Below are 24,408 nucleotides of genomic sequence, written 5' to 3'. Positions count from 1 at the left end.
ATGGGGCATTTATTTTTTAACAGCAGATTCAGAAAGCCTTTGAGTGAACTTCCTGGTCGTATTCTGGACTTTTTCTTGTCTTGTTTTGGAATTAGTTTTTAACTATTCAGCTTCATCACAGAGTAGAATCTCTTTAAATGAAGTAATGAGAATAAGAGACAGATTGAAGGTTAATTGCACAGGGAACTTGCTTCATACACACATGAAGCAGTACTGCAATGTGATTCCTCGACCAGCAGCAAAAAAAAGTAGTAGAAATAGGAAATTTTGAGATATGCAAGCATGTAGTAGTCTTCGCTCAAGGGTGGTTCACATTAGTACCACAGCTTCATATTAAAGGAAGTGTTTGTTTCAAAATGGTCTTACCCTTATGAAATAATGCCAGTATGTGTTTCCTGCTCTGATCTGATAAAATATTGCCTGCCTTTGATGAAGATACATTACTAGACTATACCCTTTGAGTCACACTGATGTATTAGCTACCAATCCAGCCTAGCATGATGTGATGTTAATTGCTCAAGCTAAGTGATACAGGCTGCAGTGTTTCACTCACTATTTATTCATCTGGCTATTTGTTTTCTATTCTTACACAGCTGCTGTTTCTCCAGTATCTGATTGATTTGAACATTTAAATCAAGAAATGGTGTGTATCAACAGGTGTGATATATGTTTGAGTTTACCATTTGTGTACAAAAGGTTACTATTTTGCTTTGGCAGGCAAGGAGAGTAACATGTAAATTAATATACTAATTTGTTACTTTCAGAGATGTGCAGTTAATATTATGACCAGTATGTTATGATGCCTGTGTTGGTGTATCTTCTGTCTGCTTACTTAGTCCCTACTCTAGCTGAGTTCTGGGTTTAGCTTTGAAATTTCATGTCTAGAGAGCTACTTACCCAGCAGAAGAAATAACTTCTGAATTACACAGGTGGATCAAGCAGCACATGAATCCAGCCAGCCTCTTTCTGAACTGCAAAACTGCCTGTTTTTCCAAAAGGAACTGCTTTGGTTTCCTGAAAGACAGGTCAGGTGTCAAGAACTAACCTGTAGCTGAATCCTGTATGGTTTTTTTTTGTGGACAAGCATGATTTCTCAAGCAGCTTGAGTTAGAGGAACAGTAAATGATGACTCACCAGTGAGTCATGGTAACTGCAGAGGCCAAATAAAATGTATTACATTAATCTGGATGAAGAAGAATAAATTAAGCACCTAATCGCAGATTAATTTAGGACACTAAAAATTTCAATACAGCTGCTGAACTGTGTGTCCTCAACAAAATACTCTTCCGTCTAAGTCCCTGCAATGTTTCCTCATGCCTTCATATGTCTTCTGCCCAGCTCCAGTTTCTGTGCCAGATTTAGCAAAGTATGGGATTCACTGGAATCCCCTGCCTCTTAGAAAGGTGAAAGCTCCTCTCTGCTTTGGTTAATATGATCAGTTATGAAAGCAAAAAACTACCTGGTAAGCTGTCACCATCAATCACTTGCTGCAGGCATTTGCTACAGAGCAGCAACTGTCAGTGGGTGAGTGTGGGTAACTAGCTCTGTAACACCTACTAAATGTTAATAACTTACCAGTTAAGGATAAATAGTTGTCCTTCTGAGTTGTCTACTCATTTGTAGAGCAGGATTTGGCCAGCCGTTCCTATACCACTCCATTGGTTTCATCTGTATATCCATACTTCAGCCTTCACATAAATGGCAGCATGCTAATCATATATTAAATAAAGGACAGAGGCCTAAAATTAAAAAGGAAAAATCATCTTCAGATGCTATAAACTAAATGATTCTTTGACGGTCTGCAGTACTTGCTTGCCTGAAGGCAGTATGTTGTGAATGCCTGACTAAAGACATTTTATGTTTTATATTGCAGCAGGCTGGTAGAATGGAAATGGTCAAGTACCATAAACCAGCTTTGCACAACAGAGTTTGAGGGGAGATAGGATTAATTAATCTTTTTAGAAAAAGCTAACGTATGTTAGCATCTTATTACTGATGATTAAATTAAAACTGAAATTGGAAGAAAGATTCTAGCAACAGAAGAGGAAAGGTCTGGATTCACTCACCAATGGGAAGGGATAGGAACTTGAAACTGGTTTACAGTGGAGCTGAGCAGTTTACAAGAATATATTGTTGGATAGCCTTGGTACTAAAAACTAAAGCTTTTTGTTAGGAGAGGTAGGTGTCTGACTCATTAGGTGATTGTAAAGTGAGTGGTTGGTCTCGTATTTAATGAACCCAAAGTTGCAGTAATTCTGCTGAGTTATCCATGGACAGGAGGAAACTTTCTTTCCTCTAAGATGCACAACTTTGTTCTGTCTTATTTTTTCCACTTTCTTCCTGCATTCTTGTGAAATATTGGCAGTTATATACATTAATATGGGTAACATACCCTAATCCTTTTGCTGCTGTTGAGAGGCTTCAGGGTACTGGGGTGTCCTGCTCATGTGTAGTGAAAGGGTTCCGTGCAGTAGATGGTTCCTTTTAGTCCTGGGCTCCATCGACCAGAGAATCCCACCTATCAAGGGTGATCATGTTGTGGGGATTTAACTGATTTTAAGGAATGTTATTGAGAATGTTTACCATTTTCAGAATGAAGGCTGGCAACGTAAGTGTAATACGGCAGTGTCCAATGAGCCTGCAGGAACGCAGAGCTCTGAAGTAATTCAGTAATTTAAATTACAAACACAGTTTACATGCTGTGTATTTTCTGCAGCTGCTTTTATAACTGATATTTTTTTCGTCAGAAAGCCACATGGTTGTGAGTTTGTCAGGTTAATGTTTTTATGAAGAATTTAGATGAAGAAAAAATACAGCACCGCAGTTAGTAAGTGTAGTGAGTCATCCTGAATCAAATACAGGCTCTTTCTGCAAGTTTAGTACCGCAGAACTTTGAATGACAGTAGCAGGTATTTTTGCAGAAGTAACTTTAAGCTTTCTAGCCGTTTGTTCATACATTTCAGAACCATTTTTTGTGTATTTGGTGCATATATTTACTAATGTTAAAATGTTTTATTTTAATCTACATTTAATATTTACCCTTCTAAACTTTAAGTAGCATGTTTCTCTTACGAGAAGTATTCAGCCTGATTCTTTCTCTGCCAGTAGTTTCTACATCTCTGGTTTATTTTTTCAAGGTTATTGTTTCTTCACATTTGTGGTTTTTATTCCTTATCAAAACCCGTATCATTATGACACATGATGTAGAATGTTCCCATCTGGTCTGCTGTGTTTCTTTTCCATTGCAAATGTTGAAAATCAACATGCTCTTCGAAATTAGAATAACACTGTTGTAGAGCCTGCTATTACAGGACACCTTTGGGATGAAAATGGTGTCAATAGAGAGTATTCAAACTCTAGAATTTAATCTTTCAGAGTTAAGAGTTTTATGTTTTGTTTGAACATTTTATTTTCTAACCCGCATGACTGAAATGAACTTCCTAAACATGAAGCGGGCCTGAACTCAGTTTAGAGACAGCAAGTATTTGTGTTTATTACCTTTCTTTGCACACAGGCATCTCAATTTTCTAGAAGTTAATCATGGCACTTGAAAGGATGTTCTTGATATTCTCATAGTATAATAAACAAAGGGCCAGGACAAAGGTCTCTGGAAAAGGAGAGAAAGTCGAGGAAAGGAGAGTAAAAGGAATGAAAGGAAAAATTAAAACAAGAGGAGAATAAAAAAATGAAGGGGAAGAGAGAATTGAAATAGTCCTTCAAAAAGAGTGTTTTGCACTTGTAGACATTGAATCTATGTTACCAAACAATTAATTAACATAACTAAGAACCAGTCCTTTTATTTACAGTACATGGACAGATATTTGTACCTGTCTAGTGAAACACAGGAAAAGAAATCCCACCAGTGATGATGAGCTTCAGGAAGAAGGCTTTGATTATTCACAGACTAATAGGGTGGCTTAGGTTTGACAGGACCTCTGTTGGTCATCTAGTTTGACACTAGGTTCAAAGTATGTCTTTGTGTCATGTGGGGCTGTGTGTCTCTGAGGATGGATGTCCCAGCTCCAGGCAACCTAGTACAGTACTGAGCCATCATTACCACAGCTGGACTCACTCTTAAATGTCTCTGTTGAAGCAAGGAGCCCAAAAGTGGACAGTGATTGAGGTTCAGGCTCAGAAGTGCTGAGCAGTCACTTCTTTTGGCCTGATAACTATGCTTTTGTTAATGCATCCCTGTTTAAAATTGAGCTTTTCTGCAAGGGTGAACTGCTGATTAACATTCAAAGGATTTTCCAGCTCCTTGTCTGCAAATTTGTTTTCTAGCCAGACTGTACTATTGTACAGGGTTGTTCCAAACGAGGTGGAAGACTCCACAGTTGCTCTTGTTGAACTCCGTAAGGTGTTTGTCAGTCCATTTCTCGAGCTCATCAAGGAACGTGGTCCTGCTCCCTCCAATTTGATATCATTCATCAGTGTGCTGCAAGTGCACTCTGTCCCATCATCCAGGTTGTTAATAAAGACAACAAATAGTGTTGGCTGGAGTGTAGATCCCTGAAGGGAGCTGCTAGTAACTGGCTGCTGCTTGGACTTTGTACTGCTGGTCAGAACCCTTTGAGTCACACAGTGCAGTCAGTTTCCGTCAGATCTGCTTATCCAGTCCGTATCTCCCTGGTTTTTCTTCCAAGGGCACAAGAGGAGGCTGAGTCAAAGGCCATCCAAAAGTCCACAAGTTACAACATTTGCTGCCTTCCCATTCCTTGACCACAGCACCAGAGTCATCCTAGCTAAATCCATCCAAGATATTACCAATCACCTTGTCCATTATGTGGCTGGCAGTGACTTCCAGATTTGTTCTGTAACTTTCCCAGGGACAGAGGTGAGACTTGTGACTACCTGAATCCTCTTCTTGCCTTACTTGAAGATGGGTGTGACATTTGCATTTTTCCAGTCATCAGGAACCTGCCCTGACCACCACAATGTTTCAGTAGCAATGTTGGCCATCATCCTCAGTGCCCTGAGGTACATCCCATCCTGTCTTGTTGACTTCTCGATGGCCGGATAGGCTCAAGAGCTTTCTAGCTGTCTCTTTTGCAGTAGATGTTGCTCCAGTCCCACAGGAAGCTCAGGGACCCGGGAGGCCTGAGGGCAAAACTAACCAGTGAAAACTGAGGTAGGAAAAAGCATCGAGTACTTTGGCTTTTCTCATGTCTTCTGTCACTACGTCCCTTTTTCCACCAGGCAGTTGGTCCACATTTTCATTAGCCATCCTTTTGTTGTCCCTTACTATGTCAGTCATATTCTAGTATTGTTACATAGATAACTTCTGTGACAGACCTGCATCTCCATATAGATTAAAAACAAGGCATGAGTAATGCATAGAAAATTCTGAAGGCAACAGAAAAAATGAACTGAAATTTTCAAAGTAGAAGTACAGAATTATATAATGAAAGTTGGGGGCAAAAGTTTAATATTAATTGGAATAAATTTTCACACAGTGAAGTCACCTGTACCAATGAGTTTCACAAAGCATTTTGAAGGGCACTAGGTTTGACGTTTTTAAAAAGATTCCTGAATAGATATTTGGGTAATACCTACTTACAATAAATGTGAACCTTGTCTAAAAACCCAAAAGGGATAACCTTAGAGGCATATCTGATGTGCTTGGAAACTTACTGGTTTAGGAGGAAAGGTCCATCACTAGGCTTCCTCTAGCTCCTCTGAACTGTCAGGTACTGAGTGATGTCAGGCACTGGATTTTGAATTGCACAGATCACTCTTCTGAATGGGGTGGTGCTTTCTGTGGTCTCTGTTGACGTTAATGGTGAATACTAACATATAAGGAACCTTTCAAAATTCTCTAATCTCCTTTTAAAATACACTTGCAAATATGGGAAATTCCTTTTTGTACTTTCCCATCTTATGATTGAGTGCAGTCTTGCATGTGAAATGTTTGTGTCTGAGTCACTGTTTGTCACAGGAGGAATAAAACCTGAAAGGCATGCCACAATTTTGGTAGTCCTCCAGGTTGTTTGGTAAGCATAGAAAGAGATAATTTGAAATTTTCTAAGAAGGGAAAATACCTTTCTTCTTTTTTTTTTTTTTCTCTCTTCAATTATAAAACCTGATTTAGTGAATATTGTCTACAGTGGAAGCACTTCTGATAAATTATTTTGTCTGTTGCACTCTTACAGCGGTGCCAATTGACTCCCCCAACTTAAGTAATTTGAATTAATTTTAAGAATGTTGTGTGTATTTATGCAGATATGTAATGTTTGACATACAGACATTTCATTGATTATGTAAGAAGGATTACGTGCAAAAGTGATCATTTTTATTAATTCCCGAGTTAGCATTTTCTATACATTAAAGTGCATCTGACTGTTGTTAAACAGATGGTACTAAAAATGTTTCTATAATTACACTGTATTAAGTTCTGAGACAGGACATTTTTCAGCAAGCTGAACTTCAAATATGTAAAAAATGATAACAAGATGCTCTTAAGCCATAGCTTATTAAATGAGCAAAAATAATATTTGAAAGGGTGGTTTTTTTCATAGCTGCGGGTGTTGCATTTAGCAGTTATTCAGGAAATGTAAGTCTTAATATTCAGACCACTGTTTCACATAGTATTACTCCTATCAGTAGTTCCTCCAGAAGGGAAATGTATTTTCAAGTGAACACATCAAATTATTTAGGGTCTGGTTCGTGCAGTTTGAAGAATACCTACCGAGTATAACACCCCTTTGATGTAAACTGTGGCCTGTGGAAACTGCAACTCTTGAAAGTTTTGATAAGCTAGCGAGCAGTAAAAAATCACCCAGTGCAGCCTCCCACGCCTGTCAGATGCAAGACAGCATGGAACTGCACGCAAGGATTTGGCTGGGGAGACATGCACTTTGCTGATAGCCTCCCCTGCCTGCAGCTTGCTGCCTGGAGGTCGACACCAATGCAGCTCCACCAGTGGAGCAGGTTGTGTCTACCCAAAGTGACCTTTTTTCCTTTGCCTTCTCTACCATAGGAAATATCTTTTTTTTCTAGAATCTCTCATGTCCATGCCGTTGCCATTGGTTCTGCTGTGGCCTTTCTTGTCAGCTTTAATACATGGGTTCATTTTCTGGGTGTTTTATCCTGAGGAACATAGGCTTTGTATCTGAGTAGATGGATGAAATGCCCTAGTTTATGTTCACAACTTCAACCTAAGTATTTGGTCATTTTAAAAGGTGCTTGAGTCATAAATTCTCTGAAACTGCTTCCAATGATGGTTTCAGAACTTGATATGCATCTTGTGCTGTGATTACGGTGAAGACCTCAAGAAAGTTATTTGTAGGGCCATAGGCAAAGGAAAGTTAAATCGAACTGTTGAAATTTTCATCTTACAGACTGCAGTCTATTGGAAATCCTCTAGCACCTTAAGTCTAGGTAAATAATAGGAGCTAATATCATACTTGAAGCGATTTCCATAACCTTTTGGGCAAGGTATAATCCTTAGCATCTGTGCATTTGAATTAAAGATGTTTCATCTGATGCAGAAGACCACTGATGTTCTTTTTGTGTGCTGTAATTTATAGAGACAGTCTGCTACTAGACTAAATTTGTTGCCTTCTCTGCTGCCTCCAGTTGTAAATATTTGGAAATCAGATAGTTTTTGTCACCTGTTCTTCTTATTTGCTCGTAAATCTGTTGTTCTCAATGGTGCAAGTTATCTAATCATTGGTTCTTAAGGAAGAACTTTCTTTTGCAAGGTGGTGTTACATTTTAATTATTATGCACTTAGGATTAATTACTTTTGATTGTTCTACACTACTGTTGCTGATAGCATTCTTATTAACCATCTGTGTCTTTCTTTTTGCAGCTTGGGTCCTGTATTTGCACTGTTTGTACCATTTTATTCCTCCATTCCAAGAGTGCAGGTAACACAAGTATTAGGCTACTTTTCCATCACAAACAAGACACTGGTCTACATACTGGGTTTACAGGTATGGTATGTACTTGCATATTGTTCTTACCAATGTAGTAGTTTGTATTTCTGTATGTTACTCTCTGAATTTCGATGCTTCCACATGTATGATTCTGCATATGCTTAGCTAGTGACTGTCCCATCAACTGAAGTATTGAAGAACATGTGTTGCATTTCTACATACCAAAGTGGTGAGCAGTTCTTCCATTGCCTTCTGTCTTCATTGTCTTGTGCAGGAAAACATAATAGGCAGTCCTACAGTTTATTTTTCTTGGGGTCAACAAAATTAACTAGATGAAAATAAATGAAAACAGAACCTGATGCTAAGGCTTATGTCTCTTTCACCTTTCTAATTTGCTTATTTTATTTCTTAATTTTATTTATTTTCCTCTTGTCTGAGGAAACAGACAAAGCTATAAAATACAGTAAAACTGTCAGTAAATAATAAAGGTTTTGACTGAATTCCACTTTTATATAAAATAGTATTATTTGTATACCAATCATTACCATGCGACAGATAATTTATAATAGTGTAACATAGAGTGTAGCAATATCATGTAGTATTATGTTAAATATGAATGGAAAATATAGGTATTATATTGATACAGAAAGGCAGTAGTTGTTCAAAATAAAACCTCCAGCAGCCTAGAAATGAATGGACACTCATGTCAGACACTGAATTATGAAACAGGAGATGTGCAAACTTACGAGAAAGTATACTCATTTTTATAGATTCCAGGGACTTACAAATAGCTGTAGTACTAGCAACAGAAAGCACCATGTTTATGTGAAGTCTGGTAGAGAGTATTTTAGAATGAATGGTCAGTTTCAGAATATTGAGTTGTGCTCCATATGTACATTTCATTCATCACTCTTGCTGTTCAGCCTTTGGATACCTTCAACTTCTCTGCCAGCACCTTATTTTCTTGATCTTTCATAAATCTTTTTTCATCTCTTCCAAACACATCAGTACCACTATTATTCCAGTCTTTGGGAAAGCCATGGTGCTGTCTGAGCTCTTCTCCATCATTTCCTTTGCCATTTGCTTTCATACACACACCACCTCCAGCCCAGGTCACGTTTCCCTGCTGCATATACAACCGTTGCTGCCGTCACACAGAGGCTAAGGGAAAGATCATTTGTAAACTGTGCCATTATCTCAAGTCACTCTGTCGTCAGAAATCTAGAGGGCAGGTGTTCTCATGATTCAATTTGCATCATGCAGAACTATTTTAGTAACCAGTATCAGTCTAATTTTCAGCCCATTTTTGTGGTTAGTAGTAAGGTTAGTAGTAACCTTCTCCAGGTGATTAATCACATACTTTACTAGAAACAATGGGCTGCCCTGTTCGCTCATCAGGATTCACTCCAGCCTATTTCTGTGATTTCATGTTGACAAATATGTCACTGGGTGAGACCTTTATTTCTTTAATTTTAATGCTTATGCTTAGTTTCTCCGTAACTGTACATCTCAGAGCTTCACTTGCACTGTCTGCCCTGCTTGGAGCTCTTCTCCTGTTGCTGCTGAGTCATTTCCTTTGCATCAGTCTATCTTTCAGAGTTGTTTTTCTGTGCAGCCTATAACTGACATCCTGTTATACTTAGTATGCTATATGAAAATAAAATGTATTGTTCTGGAGAAGGAGAACAATTGTTGGATCCATGTGATTTTTTCCACTTCTGCTGCTTCTGGAATACATCCTTTTTTAATGTTAAACTGAATTTTCACCAAGATAAATGTCTTTGACTTCTCCCATTGTCATGATAAGTACATAGGCTGTATAATATGCAACAGAGTAGTTCTTTGTAAAATCAAAATTTTAAATCACTGCTTTTGTCTTTTAGCTCTTAACCTCTGGTTCCTACATCTGGATATTAGCCTTAAGTGGACTGGTAAGTTTCGCTGTTTTAAAAACCATGAGTTGCTTAAAACACTCTGCCATGTGTACAATCAGTGCAGTATTTTTAGGCTCACAAAGAATAGAAATTACTGAGTAATGTTTTTTATTTGTGATGGTAAGTAGAAGGTTTTTGTCTTTAGCTTCTGAAGGTGTAAAGCACTGTCTGTCTGGTGTTAAACTGACAGACAAACAAATGAGCTGGTTAATATTTGCAGGGTGCCACTGCTATCTGACCCACTAAAATTAGTTTTGCTGCCATGGCTATAGTTTGAGACCCACAAATATAAATGAGACTATTGAGGAAAGGGTAGAAATGTTTACCTTATTGTTTATTTATTTTTATTTTCAAAAGGTCTCAAGCTTTTAGTCCCAAAAGCAGCTTTTAACATCTGTGCTGTGAGGATTTTTCATGTCTTGCTGTTCTAGCAGATCTGTAGTATAGCCATTTCTCACTGTGATAACAGCAGTCAGGGTGTGAAATCACTTTCTTCACACCAGTCAGATAAAGTTAGTGTGGTCTGTCTTTTTCCTTCCCAGCACTGTTCTTAGTACAGAAGCCACTTCGTGCTAAAACAGATTGTACTGAATCCTCCAGATTGTTAGATATGACGGCCTCTTTTAAAATTTTACAAACTTAGAAATTAGGAGCTCAGGCTCTGATTTCTTAGCCCAAAATACTGTCTGCTTTCAAACACTGAAAGTGCCACTGCTTCCAAAGAATAGTTGATGCAATCTGAAGAAGGACTTAAATTGTGCCCTTGCTATTTTAGAACCTACTAATTTGAATCTGCAGTGAGCTCAGACTGAAAATGTCTGTGGATGCGTCACGTATTGCTGCTATAACTCAGTAGTTTGCTGTCTTACCATTTACATTGACGGTTCCAAAATACTCTATGAGCTTGCAGTATAGCTAAGAGGAGTGACAAAGCAGTAAATAGTGAAGTCTGCTCAGCAGTTTGGTCATACCATAAATACCAGTGAAAACAGTGCAGCTAACAAGCCAAAATTTCTCTCTCATGGAGATCAGCTTAAGCTTCTGTGCCTGCCTACGGATCTGTGACTTCCTCTGAACACAGTACCCTTCCTGTTATCTTCTGACTCTTTTAATAGCCCTTCCTTTTGAACAGGTGTTCGTTAGAGAGGAAAGAAAAGAAAAGGAAAGGCGTTTGAACTCCCTCTTTCCTAGTGGCACGAGCTGTATGTGTACTTTGTTATACAGACTTTTAAAGAATGGCTCAAATATTTTTTATAATATATTATGCAATTCCTATCTTAATACCCTTTTAATGTACAGTTTTATTTAGCTGTATAATGCAACTTTCTTAGGATTCTTCTTCATAAATGACCTATTTTTTTAATAGCAGATTGATAGTATACATAGGTATAAGTCCATAGGAATAAATAGAGCTTTCTCTATCATTTGAAGTTTTCATATTGCTTCAGTCAGCACGAGTTAAGTCATCATCAGAGACTTAATTCATGACAAATTTGTTACAAACACAGTGATGTGTTTTCAGTCTCATTTCCTTTTCTGCAGCAAAAGCTGCACTTTACGGTTTTGTAATAACTGCTACAGTGTGGAAAGAAGTTCATGTTATGAATTTCAGCCATTTTTTGCGCAGCACATCTGTCAGACTTTTGTGAATGAGAAGTCTCTTTTCCTCCTCTGTTACAAATGATAGTTTGTCATCCTTTGAGAAAACTTGACAAAGGAGTAAAGTTTCACAGTATATTAAATAATCTGAAGAGGGATATGAAACACTACAAAGGCACCTTGTAACACTACAAGCGTAGGTACTTGATAACATACAGATCATAGAATAGTTTGGGTTGGAAAGGACCTTTAAAGATCATCTAGCCCCTCACATGCCATGAGCTGGGACTTCCCTAACTACACCAGGTTGCTCAGTCCAACCCAGTCCAGTCTGACCCTGAATGTTTCCAGGGGTGGAGTATTCAGCACCTCTTTGGGCAACCTATACCAGTGTCTCACCACCCTTAGAGTAAAACATTTCTTCCCCATATATATGTATATATATGTATACGTACAATTACAGAAATACATAGATTGTCAAATTAAAGTTAAATCATGCCAACAGCCTATGTATTTTTGTAATTCTTACTGCTCTTGACATTTTCTAACATACTGTATCTTTTGGAATGTAATTCACATGTATTTGTACAAAAAGCCTGAGTAAATGCATGAACACCAAGTCAGCTCATTCACTGCCTGTTAGACATTTCACTGTGTGTATTTTTAGCTCTAAATATCACTTCGACATTCATATGACTATATATGATTCTGTTCTGCAATTTAGCTTTCGTTGCACTTCTGCTTATGTCAGTATTAAAATGGGTGATGCCGGCATGATGTTTGGGTTGTTGTCAGTTTCCGCTTTCTCTTCACCATGTTCTGAGTTTAGATTTATTTAAATAATCACAATGCATATTTTAACATGTAATGAACACTCTTAGACTAAATGGGATCTGGGATCTGACTTTCCAGGTACAAGATGTGGCGCTGAGGCTGATTTCCTTATTCATCTTTGCTAATGCTTTTAGACTTCCCTGTGTATTCCAGGCAGGGTGTAGACAAACTCAGGATTGTACCGCCTTGAGCTTCTTGTTTTCAAATTATCTCTAATTTTGAATCAACATAGGGATACACTCTTAAAGGCAACTTATTTACTCTCTACATAAAACCAGAATACCTCCCAATTATTTGGTATGTCAGTATGGGCCTGGTAATTTCAGTTGCTGGTATGTTGTGTAAAATGTGCTGTTTAAATACATGATGCTCATTTACAAAGAAAGAGAGACTTTAAGAAGTAGACTGTGAAGGAATTCACAAATCTAATGTAATCAGTAACCTGTGATGTTGTCACTCCCATAATTTCTGAAGCTAATTTAGTTTATTGCGTTCTGCCAAGAATATACAATACTTGCTACATACAGTCCAGATTTGGTTTAATGACTGGGCGGCTGGGGCTTATGTCATAAAATTAGGAAACTTCATATTAGAGATGCAGATACATCATGAAAGTCACACAATCTATTTCCATTTGACTAATGTAGTTACGTCCACAAACATGTACTGCCATGCATCCCTCATTCACCAGTTAGTCTGGACATCCTCCAGGCATCCACATTTAGTCATATGCAGATCTTTGGTCAATGTCAAAGTATGATATCCTTTGAATTCTTTGTCATCCTGTAATTATATATGGTGATTCAGGTAAGTCTACTTACATCTAGTTAAATGTCTTGTGGTAGTGCTTTGGTGACACAGAAGAAAGTCTAATATACTGAGTTTGAATGGTCAGTATGCAGTTGAGTGACTGTAGGTAACTTAATTTTGAGATGAGTTGTCTCTACATTCTACTGACTGTATTGACTTAACCCCATCTGTGGTGGATGTTTAGACACCTTGCTCCTGTCTAGGTGGCTACATGTAAACACATTATAACTAAGATGACATTTACTCCTGCATCAGCTAAAGCATCTGAGGAGGAAAGTGGTTGATCCATATGGCGCAGAGGAAACGTTAAGGTGGAAGGAAGTTCTAATTGTTTTGGATCAAGGGAGATGCAGATAATTCCAATTCTAGAAGGAGAAAGTAGTGGGAAAGGAGGATAGAGGGTAATAATGTGTCATATAAGGTACTTTCTCTTTTCTATCTTTGGCTTCCAAGATACTATAGATAAATGGATTTTACTTTTCAGTTTGTATTTCACTCCTAAGTTTTCAGTTTCTCCCTCAGATCTGAGGAAAGGTTCTGTGCCCAGAATTTGGTCTACCTTGTCAACTGTGCCAACTGGTTCAGTAATAGGTAGATAGCTTCTATGAAGTATTTCTAGCCTGTACATGTACACCATCATGGTTGCATTGTTGCCATTGTTTAGAGAGGGAATCTTTCAGAGTAATTCAGCTGTGTCTGTCCTTTGGAGATAATCTGCCATAGGATGAATTGCATCTTAACAGTGCCTGTTCCTTGCTGTTAACTCTGAAAGCAACTTTAAATAACCAGCTCGCAAGTAGGCTTTTAAATTACAGATGTGTACGTTGGGGCAGATAAGTCCAATCATTACTTTTTATGTAAAGAGGTTTGGTTAACAGTGTAATGACAATCACCTGCAGAACTCTAGCAGAGACCTGAGGAGCCTATCCTTAGGTCAGAAGTACAAGTTAAGAAGATATGTGCTGAAATGGCAGCTTGAACACAAAGAATGCGTGAGATCTGGTAAGGATTGCACCTGACCAATGAAGATAGCATTGGTGGACCCTGAAGGAAAAAAAATCCAAGGTATCTGGGAGATTTATGAGCCTGGTCAACTTGAAAGGAAATATAATTAGTTTATCATTATTATGATCTTATTTTTCTGTCAAGCTAACTAATACAAAAGGGTGTTTATACTCTTAGTGACTGTTTCCGCAGAGGAAACTCAAGCGTAACAATCTGTTGTGTTATATTGCAGGTTATAAGTACAAGTTGAAAATAACATATGCAACGGTTTTATTTGGTGGGTGGTTTTCACAAGTTCTCTCTTGACAAATGTGTTTCTCTAATCAAGGTAAAATACAGAATCTAGACACAAGCTTTAACCCCTTGTTTTGAGTCTAGTTTTATAGCATTCAGAACATACTAAGGATAAAGCAGATAAAGTAGGTATAAAAAGCTCTTTGTTTTCAATTTGTTGCTCTCTGAAAAATAGCAGTCTTGAATACATGTGATTAATATGCTTAAATTACTCAAAACAAATTAAGTATTTTCAGTCAAGTTCTAACCATTAGGCAAAATAATTTTCAACATCATTGTCTGCACCGATCTGTCTACTGTTTCTCCCGTTTGATTCCCTTTTTTAGCTTTAATCAAGTACGGTGATTTTAGATATTTCAGTAATGGAGCATATATCTTTGTCATGTAAAATACTGGAGAGCTTCTGTGTTAGGTTTACCTAATGCAAAAGAGAAACTACAGGTGCTTCCTTTTTCTGAAACGTGTACAACTTCAGAGGGATATGAGGGAAGGGGATGGAGTTTTTGGCTTCATACAGGGGAGGGAAGAGGTTAGGAAATTCCATGTGAAGGACCAGTAGTAAGCCAAGATTACTACTAGTAGGATAAGTTAAGAAACTGAAAAATTGCAAGCACAGTTTTTCTGCCCTATGCCAATTTCCAGTGTGCTCCATTTTCTCTGCTTAGCATTGTGCTTCATACAATATGGTGGATGAGGTTGTAGGTTATGATAACTAAATGCATTTTGTGTTGTCAGCCAATAATTCTCCATTTTAACAATGTAATCAACTGCAACATCTTTCTGTGGTAACCCTTCAGAGCCTAAAATGCTCTGGAGGTTCATCTGTATGGGGAAGTAGCCCTTCAATCTGATTGATGTACAGTGCTAAATTGGGATATCCTGAGATCACCTTCATTGAATAAACAAAGTTTGTTTACTTTCTTAAACACTAGAAATTCACTACATGTCTGTAAAAAATAAAAAGGTGTAAAAAGTTATGTTATACTTTGTCAAAGCTTGGGTGTTTTTAAAATTATATATGAAGTTCTGCATATGAACCAACTGAAGAGGAAGTTCTTTGGAAACAGTTGACATTAAGATGAGTGTATGGCACTAAACCAGACTGAATCACAAGATACATTTTAACTACAAGTGTCCTCATTCTCAGTTATTGAAAATATGCAAATTGGTATCTCTTCCTCACTAGATAAAACTTCTTGAAAATCTCTTATAACTGAGCACAGCATTTAAGGTTTCATATGCTTCCATCTAATAGTTTTATAATTGGAGTAGGAAATCAAGGGAGAGAGAGGAAGAGGAGTGGCCCTGAAATCCTAAATGGTGTGGGGTTGAAACTAGATGATCTTAAGTTCCTTTCCAACCCTAACTATTGTATGGTTCTATATGGAGATAAGAAGGTGGATTGCCATGTGTACTTGCTGCTGTTCACCAGTGAGTCTGTCCTTCCATCCATTTATACTTACGAAGTATTGCTGTCTCACACCATTTTTCTGAACAATTACTGATCCAAAGTAAGTTTCTTGGCAGTAGAAGATGTAGAAGATACACTTCTGCTAATGCCACAGCTTTGTCTTGTTCTCTCACCAGGTGCTTTTTGTTTTAGATTTTACTGTGAACTTTATATTGTCAGACTTACCAACTTCCTTCTTTGTGAGGACTGAAGTCCACAGACTTGGGTTATGCAGTGAATTTCTGTCTCAGGCAGAACAAGGAGGGGCCAAGACACAAGTGTGCTGTTGAGGAGCAGGAAGGAGAGAGAAGACAGCCTACTGGTACATTGACTATAGACCAGGCATGCTACTCCAGTGAGCTTAGTAAAGCTAGGAAGGCAGATGGGAGCCATGTGTCTCACATGCCGTGCTAAGCACCGTTCTTCATTTTAGCAATGTCCATGAACTTTTAGCCTTATAAAGCCTCTTCTTCTGAGCAAATACTCTGGAATTACTTGCTCTCTACAGCTACCTGAAAGGAGGTTGTAACAAGGTGGGCGTCTTGTCCAAATAGTACAGGAGGCAATGGCTTCAAGTTGTGCCAGGGGAGATTAAGATTGGAAATTAGGAAATAATTCTTCCCCAAAAGGGTTGTCAAGTACTGGAACAGGCTGCCCAGGGAAGTGGTGGAGTCACCACCCCTAGTGATACTTAAAAGACGTGTAGATGTGAGGCTTAGGAGCATGGTTTAGTGGTGGACTTGGCAGCATTACATTAACAGTTGGACTTTATGATCTTAAGAGTCTTTTCTAACTTACATGATTCTATGATGCTATGACTAGCTGTCTCTACTTAAAAATATATGAGAGTGCTTTTACTGATGCCGCTATTAGTGGGTGCGTGCAGTACACTTCCCCTTCTGAGGCAAACAAGTCCCAAAGTACTGATAGTAAAGACATGCTGTTTGCTATCTGTTGTATTTTCTATCTTGAGTTGATAAGAGACTGATTATGTTTGTGGTTAGTGTGTTCAGACACGTGTCAAGATTTGTCATACATTCAGGGAGATGTAGATTTTCCTATCACCACTTGCTTTGTTTTGTTCTTGTGACTTTTTGAACCCGTTCAGGATTTAAGGTGCCTTGAAATCATTAGACCTCAACAATGTATGGTAGTTGATATGAATGAGCAGAGATCAGTAGCTGGGAGGGGCATTTGGAAGAAGTGAAAGAATGCTGGTGTGATGTTGGACAAGGTATTTTGTTTCTGTAACAGGCAGTTTTCCCTGCCTGGTTAACACCTCTGCAACCAGGAATGTGGGACCGAAGGAGAGATCTGGCTCAGCCTAACAACATGAGATGGGAGGAAGGAAGATAATTTGTCAGTTCTGTTGCTGCTTACGCATTTTGCATCTAAGAAATAAATCATCAGATTAAATATATACATAATATTTGCAACCTGGTTCAGTAATGCTTGCTTCCAAAAAAAATTATATTCCTGGTATGGTAGCCCTACAAGCTAGGTTTTCATGAGTGAAGAACTTATTTATATAACCCCATTGCAACCTACTGGTTAGCTTCCAAGGGACCTTCTTGCTAGATAGATACCTCAAGTACTACATACCAAAAGTAGATAAATGGCAGAAGTGATAGGAATTTTCCTCCTCTTGCTGTTTGGTAATTTAATTCTTATTTCCCAGTTGATGTGCACAAGTTTTTGTCATGGGCTTACAGTCATCTGGAACAGTTTCACTGGAGCTGAGGAAAGAATTTCTGAGGTCACAAAGCAGCTTCTGTTACAGTGTCCTGTCATTCTGGAGTCCAATGAGGACCTTTCTTTGAGTACAGAAAATTTTTGTTGAAGGCAGCCTTCACTATGATGCGAGAGTTTGTGGCCTTCCTCTTATCCTATCCTATTAACCTCCTTCCTCATAGCAAGGAAAGATTGAGGGGGTTAAGGGCAATTTAAAACTGTTCTCTCTCATTTTAGAATGGTGTTTGGTCTTACACCTTTATGACTGACAGCAGTCATAAAAATGAAAGTAGAATAAAATGAAAATTAGTGTTTGCCAAAGCAGAATATATTTTTCCTAAAAGTCTAATTATCTCCCTAGATAATTAACAATAACCTTGTAAATAATCTGAAAACTATCCCCCTCCCAAAGAATGTCCTCTTCCCAAAGAAAATACAATTTTCCTACACTGGCTCCCTTTGTATATGCAGCAGGTATGTTTATGCAAAAGTGAGATAAAAATGCATATCCTCCAATAAGCAGCCCAGATGTAGTTTCTGCATTTGTTCTAGCATAATTGCATTGCTTAGGTATGATTACAGATTTGGGGGGGGGGGGGGTTCATGTCTCTTCCTGTTCTTTTCACTCTGTTGTCATAGCATAATTCGTGGGGCATAACAGACAATAAATAGTCACAAGTACTGAAGCGTGACGTAAAGGAGAATGCAGAGAGTTTGTGCAAGAGCTTTGTCCTTCCTGCTGGACCATTTTGGGCTCAAGTGGTAGGGCTTTGTAATGGGATTTAAAATGATGGCTGAGTAGGAACTGTGTATCATTTATGGGGCACATGGATTTCTGAATCTGAGATAAAATCAAGCCCCAAGGCAAGCGTGAATGTGAACACAGGAAATGGGTATTTTTTTTTACAGGTGGGAGAAGGGCATCACAAGAACTGGCCTTTTCGATGTCATTTTTTAATGAACTGGGGTTTGAATATTTTTTTGTCTCCTAGAAGGTAGATGGGATCCTTTTGGAATAAGTTTGCGCATACTCTTAAATTTACCTTCAAATCTGCTGGTTTGATTTTGTTCTTACTCGAAGGGGAGACTTAGGTGCTGAGGGCAGCAGCCAAAAAAGGGGTCAGCTTTTTAGGAAGCATTGTTTACAATGCTTCAGCATCCTTAAGGGTAGCCTCAATCTTCTCAGGTCAGCATGCAGCGTACCCGGACAAGTTCCTTTACTAGAAATGAAAATTTTGTTTGAATTTTGACCTCTTTGAGAAAGGGTTGCTTGGTTTGGGCTCAAATTCTGAAGCAAACAAAAAACCCCAGGCAGCTTTCTGAGTCACTGGCAGTGCAGTACACAGATTTTTAGAAGTAATAATCTGTAGTTGTGGGGAAGTTGGAGGTAAAGAAATCCCCTATTCTTTCTCTGATTCTTGTCTGAGAACTCTGGGTAAACGCAATAATGAGTGCTTTAGAAACAGAAAGACCAACTGCTATCTGCAGCGAAATACAAAGTAAATTTGGTGTATTTAAGCTTTTTGGTTTTGTGATGGTTTTTTTTCTTGTTGTTGTTGTTTTGATTTTGTTTTTTTTTTTTTAACATTTCATTTTTCATTTTAGGTTTCTGGGATTTGTTACAATAGTAGTGTATTAAAAGTTCATAGAATTCTTTGTGTGCCCAGCTGGGTAGCAAAGATATTTTCTTGGACTCTTGAACCAATCTTCTCATCTGCGGAACCAACAAATGAAGTTCGTGTGGGAATGGGAGCAACAGTTGACATCCAGAGGCAGCAGAGAATGGAGTTACTGGATCGTCAAATCATGATGTCTCAAGTTGCCCAAATGAGGAGGCAAAGGCAGCAGCAGGTATTGATACATGTTCTGTAAGGATTGTACTAAGTTATCAGAAAAATGCATTTTTGGTTCATGTATCTTTTGTGGTTCCTGTTTCTTAAAAAGAATGTATTTCTTTATTCTCCTCCATCAGTCGGTCATACACTGTTGTACTGCTAATAGTCATTGTATATGTGTATGTTAAAACTGCTTCACAAGATGTAAGCAGAATGTTAGACAATCCTGTGAGGATAACAGTACTTCTGGCATTCTTTCACCAAAAAAGAGGCTGAAGGGTAAAGTGATTGCCTTTCAGTAGTCTTTAGTAAGAGCCATTGGGGAAAGTTAGGAAATCAAAATGCTTCTGACTCTTCTGAATATTTGTATTGTTAGTAACCATGTCAGAGAGGTTGAAAATTGTCTACAAAACTCTTCTGTTTGCAGATGTACTTTGATCAAGGCTTGTTTTTTAAGCAGATGCAGAAATTAAATTCTGTAGCTTTCCTACAAAGGTCAACCGACTTTCTGTTTGTTTTGACTTCGCCACTTTTAATACTCTTGGTTTATTTCCTTATTGAATAGAACAGCAGAGCCTTTTATTTTCTCCGGTTTAGTCAAACCAGCAAATGCAGATATTCACATACTTTGCAGTAAAACAAGGTGTCTCAAGTTACTTTCTCCTGTGTCTTAAATGTATTACTACTTTATCAAACCTAGCAGACAACGTAGGCCTTGCATAGCTTTATGTGAACATATATTGCTCATAATTTAATTACAGCATAGCAGTTTGAGGTCTTTACTGAGTTTTCTCTGCCTGAAATGCAGCTCTGTCCTGATGCACAGGTTCTTGTTGTGTTCAAGGTACTGTAGTGCAAGTAGGTATAGCTATGTTAACAGTTATTGTTGCCAGAATTAGAGGTGTGATGGCATAAAGACAGCAACTGGAGTATGGATCTTTGTTTCCAGTCCCTGATAACATAATTCCGTTTTCCATGATTTTTTTAACCTTTAAGACTGATGAAATTGTTCCTCAGGTGGAAAGATCGTAATCTACTTCTCTCTGTTCCCATTAGAATGTTAATGAGTTTTAACATAAAAGTTGAACTAGAAATTACTTAATACTTGAACTCTTGGGCTACAAGCTGCTGGAAGGACTGCAGTCAGGTTTCTTCAGTTAGGAAGAAGAAGCCATTTCCAGTTATGAAGGACAATCTTTATAATATACCTTTAATTGCAAAAAGCAGTAAATAAGTTCAGAACAGTAAATGATAAAAGAGGAGTTGGTGACATTTTTTTCTCTTCCTTTTCTTAGGCTAGGAGCAATGAAAGTGGAAAATACTTTTTCATATTTGCCTTCAAATAAAGTTCTTAGAGGTGGAGGGGTTTAAGCAAAGTAAATGAACATTATATGAGTATCAGTAAGATGCTTCCCTTTACAAGTTGCTGAAACACTTTCAAGTTTGGCCTTTGAGAGCAGCATGTAGTTAACAGATAGTGCTCATCTCTGAAACCAGTGTTTGGAAGGCGATGGGATCAATGTATGAATGTTCCAGAGAGGCTCCTCAGAAAAGATGTGTCACAAAGACTTTTGTCCGGCCTTTTTTTTCAGTGACTCACTCATGTAATTTACTGGCCATCAACTAAATCACAAAAAAGCATAATTCACAAGTGTTGAGATGTAGCAGTAAAAATGAAAAGCAGACAATTTCCATCTCAAAATTACATTTACAAAAAAATAATTTTTTGGGGTTGCTGTACTTAAGCAAATAAAATATTTCTAGGACTTTTCAGTCTTAAAAGGTGTAATTTGAAGACAGTGGAGTTGAACAGATCGCCTTACAGATGGAATTTAGATTATAGTTTTACCTGTGGGAGTGAACCTGATAAAAATGCAGATCAGTTTGTTAGGGAGTTCTTTTTGTGAAATGGGAAATAATAAAAGTCAGCAAATGTGGCTTTGAATTTTATTCTGGGAGAATGGTGAGCAGATTTCTGGAGTCCCACTGTGCTGTAGAGGTGAGCTAAATTAACATTTTCTTTCCTGCTATCCATTTTGTTTGGTGAATGAAGTGAACTTTTAACTTCCCTCTGCATGCCCTAGTGCAACAGTTTTGTTTAGCTGTCCCTTGAGAAGGTGCTCTGCCTGTTCCTCTTACTCAAGTTCATTTGAGGAAAGACAGTGCAGTTTCTGTGTGTATTTGGTAGCATTAAGGAAGGAGAACACAAGAATATGATACATGGTTTTAATGGCGCTCTTTTGTAAGTACAGTGTGGCAAACTCTGTTCTAGTCATAAGGAGGCCTCTTTCTTAAAGGGATGCTTTATGTAGCAAGCTTTTTCTTCAAGTCTGTGCAAGAAAATCTGAAGAATGTGAGCCTGACAAGTTACACAAGCCAACACAAAATGAGTAAACATTTTAAAAAATGAAAAGGAAAAAAATTAAAGGGGAGGGGTGAGGGAAGCACAGAAAGAAACAAGAGGGAAATGTTTCTCATAGGGTTTTACTGTACCTCCAAGATACTGCAATGCAAATGATTTTATGGGGTTTTTTTCTTTTCTTTTTTTTTTCTTTTTCTTGCTGTTCACTAAGCTTTTTTATCCAAACCACAATTCACTTTGGATGTTTCCTACAAGAAAAAAACCCAAAAGACAAAAAAAAACCAACTACCGCAGAACATCTTTGCTGGCAACGCTTTGAGTTTTACCTTTCCCAGTCTTTGTGTAGCTGAAATGTTCTGGTCTGGTCTGAAGGAGCCTGAAGCACTGAGCTGTGTGTGTGAGTGCTGGGTTGTCATAGAATCATAGAATACTTAGGGTTGGAAAGGACCTTAAGATCATCTAGTTCCAACCCCCCTGCCATGGACAGGGACACCTCACACTAAACCATCTCACCCAAGGCTTCGTCCAGCCTGGCCTTGAACACTGCCAGGGATGGAGCATTCACAACCTCCCTAAGCAACCCATTCCAGTGCCTCACCACCCTCACAGGAAAGAATTTCCTCCTTATATCCAATCTAAACTTCCCCTGTTTAAGTTTGAACCCGTTACCCCTTGTCCTGTCAGTACAGTCTCTAATGAAGAGTCCCTCCCCAGCATCCCTATAGCCTCCCTTCAGATACTGTAAGGCTGCTGTGAGGTCTCCACACAGCCTTCTCTTCAAGGAGCTTGTGGTAGAATTTGAACATAAACCACCAACTTCATTACTTGAAATGCCTCTTTTTAACCCTCAGATGTTCAGTGTTACTGTGTCCAAGTATGTTGTTAGAAACTGAAAAAATGTCTCATGTTGCTAGTTTCTCAGGGGAGTGTGGTTACATGGTGACTTATTTTTGTCTTGGTTTGTAGTTGTTGTGGATACAGCCCTTAAACAGATGGTAGTGTGCATATTCAAAACTTTCTGTTCTGTTTTGTCTTCCACGGATAATCCTGACAAATTATGAGCTTGCCATAGGTGGAGAATTACTGAGCATCTTCTCCATGCGCCTTTTGAAGCAGAAGATAATATATAAATAAAAAGTGTGCCATATGTGTTCATTCTGTCAGAAAATACCAGCCTGTTATTTTGTTACTGCTTTTAAAAATTCAGTTTCTTAGTTCTTTTCTTTCCCACTCTTGCCTACCCTCTTTCCTAATTCAAGTGATTTATCCTATTCCCTCCCCCCCATTATCTGATCTCTTTTTTCCCTACATATCACTTTCACATTATCATCCCTCACTATGCCATTTTCCCCCCGCATTTTCATCATCTCTTCCTCCTCATCTCCATTGTTTCCCATACTTTGTGTTTGCTCCTTTATGAAATCTTTCTTCACTTTGGGGGAAGTTCTCTCCCGTCATGTTTACCACCAGTAATCATTTGCTGATGCATCATGAAGCTGATAGGATTTTAGGGATGGATGCCTCTCGCCTTTCTCTGATTCAAACAAGATGTAGTTGAGGCCTTTGTGCACTATTTTATCCTTTGAATATCATAATATCAATGAACATTTTGGTCTTCCTCTTCTTACTTTTCTATTTCATGATCTTTTTCTATTTCCCAGGATTTTTCTGAAGTTTATCTTTCTGTAACCCAAATGAAAGGCCTGATGGGAAAAGGGAAGCAACTGCTGCATCTGTGCACCAGTGTGGTAGCAGGGTGTCAACTTTCACTTCCCATTGAGAAACTAGGAGGGAGGCTGGCAGATAAGTAATTTGTAAATAGATGAGGGAGGAATCCGTGCCTTTACTGACAACACTGTTGTCCCTAAAGATGGATATAGGGAAGGTGGTGGAAAGTTGCAGAAAAGGTGGTCAATGCCTTTTGTTGGCAACTAAATATCACTTCTACTTTGAGCACTCATCCTTGTGCCCAGGTGAGTGAACCTCAGTCCCTTCATCTTGAAGAAATGCTTTCTATATCCACAGAGCGTTTATTCCTTCATTCATGTTGAGCATGTTAATGACACTATATTGCCTGCTGCTTGGTTTCTCTTAAGTTTTTTGGCTTAGAAACAGGCTTCACCAGGTTGGTCCAGACTGTGTGCTAAACCTACAGCCATATATGAAAAACTTCGTTTCACTACATCTTTTCTGCCCTATCCCCCACTTCGTTTTTTCCCTCCTGTCTTTTTGTTCTTCTGTTCCAGCTGCCATTACTTTTCAGTGAGTCCAGACTCTTCGATTCGTATCACACAGCATCTCCATATGGGATTCTACAGCTTGCAAGGACCAGACTTCTTCTGTAACAATGTGACTTCCTCTAATTGTTCACTCATTAGATGCCTTTCTCCTGGGACACTGGAGAGATGGTCTCTGGGCAGGCACACTGAGTGTCTTTATTGTTATGGAGAGTCTCATATCCTGAGAAATGTGCAAGTTTCATATTTTGTCAACTAAAGAATGTGAGGCTAGACTGCTGATTTACCTTCTGGCTATACATAAGTGTTAAACTCTTGACCTTGGAAGAAAATACATTACTAGCATGAAGACTTTTCCTGTCTCAAGAATTCCTCCTCAGGAATGTTATCCTCATTCACAGTGGTAGACAAAAAATATACTCTCAATACACTCCAGCAGG

The 24,408-nt window shown here is 38.4% G+C and overlaps 1 protein-coding gene across 1 annotated transcript in view; it reads left to right on the top strand.

Moving 5' to 3' along the window:
• UBAC2 (UBA domain containing 2) overlaps positions 1-19,450 on the top strand; it is a 67,755-nt gene extending 48,305 nt beyond the window's left edge. Inside the window, exons 5-7 of the mRNA XM_061361054.1 lie at positions 7,811-7,934; positions 9,761-9,808; positions 19,140-19,450. Of these exons, the coding sequence (XP_061217038.1) occupies positions 7,811-7,934; positions 9,761-9,808; positions 19,140-19,406 (439 nt within the window). The 3' untranslated portion in view covers positions 19,407-19,450. The remainder of the gene's footprint in view (positions 1-7,810; positions 7,935-9,760; positions 9,809-19,139) is intronic.
• Positions 19,451-24,408: the final 4,958 nt, after the last annotated feature.

Source organism: Neopsephotus bourkii, unplaced genomic scaffold (assembly GCF_033783945.1).
Source record: "Neopsephotus bourkii isolate Nb327-2 ecotype Australia unplaced genomic scaffold, CSIRO-AGI_Nbou_v1 NB_1052, whole genome shotgun sequence".
Taxonomy (NCBI): Eukaryota; Metazoa; Chordata; class Aves; order Psittaciformes; family Psittacidae; genus Neopsephotus; species Neopsephotus bourkii.
This window is presented reverse-complemented; position numbering and strand designations above follow the sequence as displayed.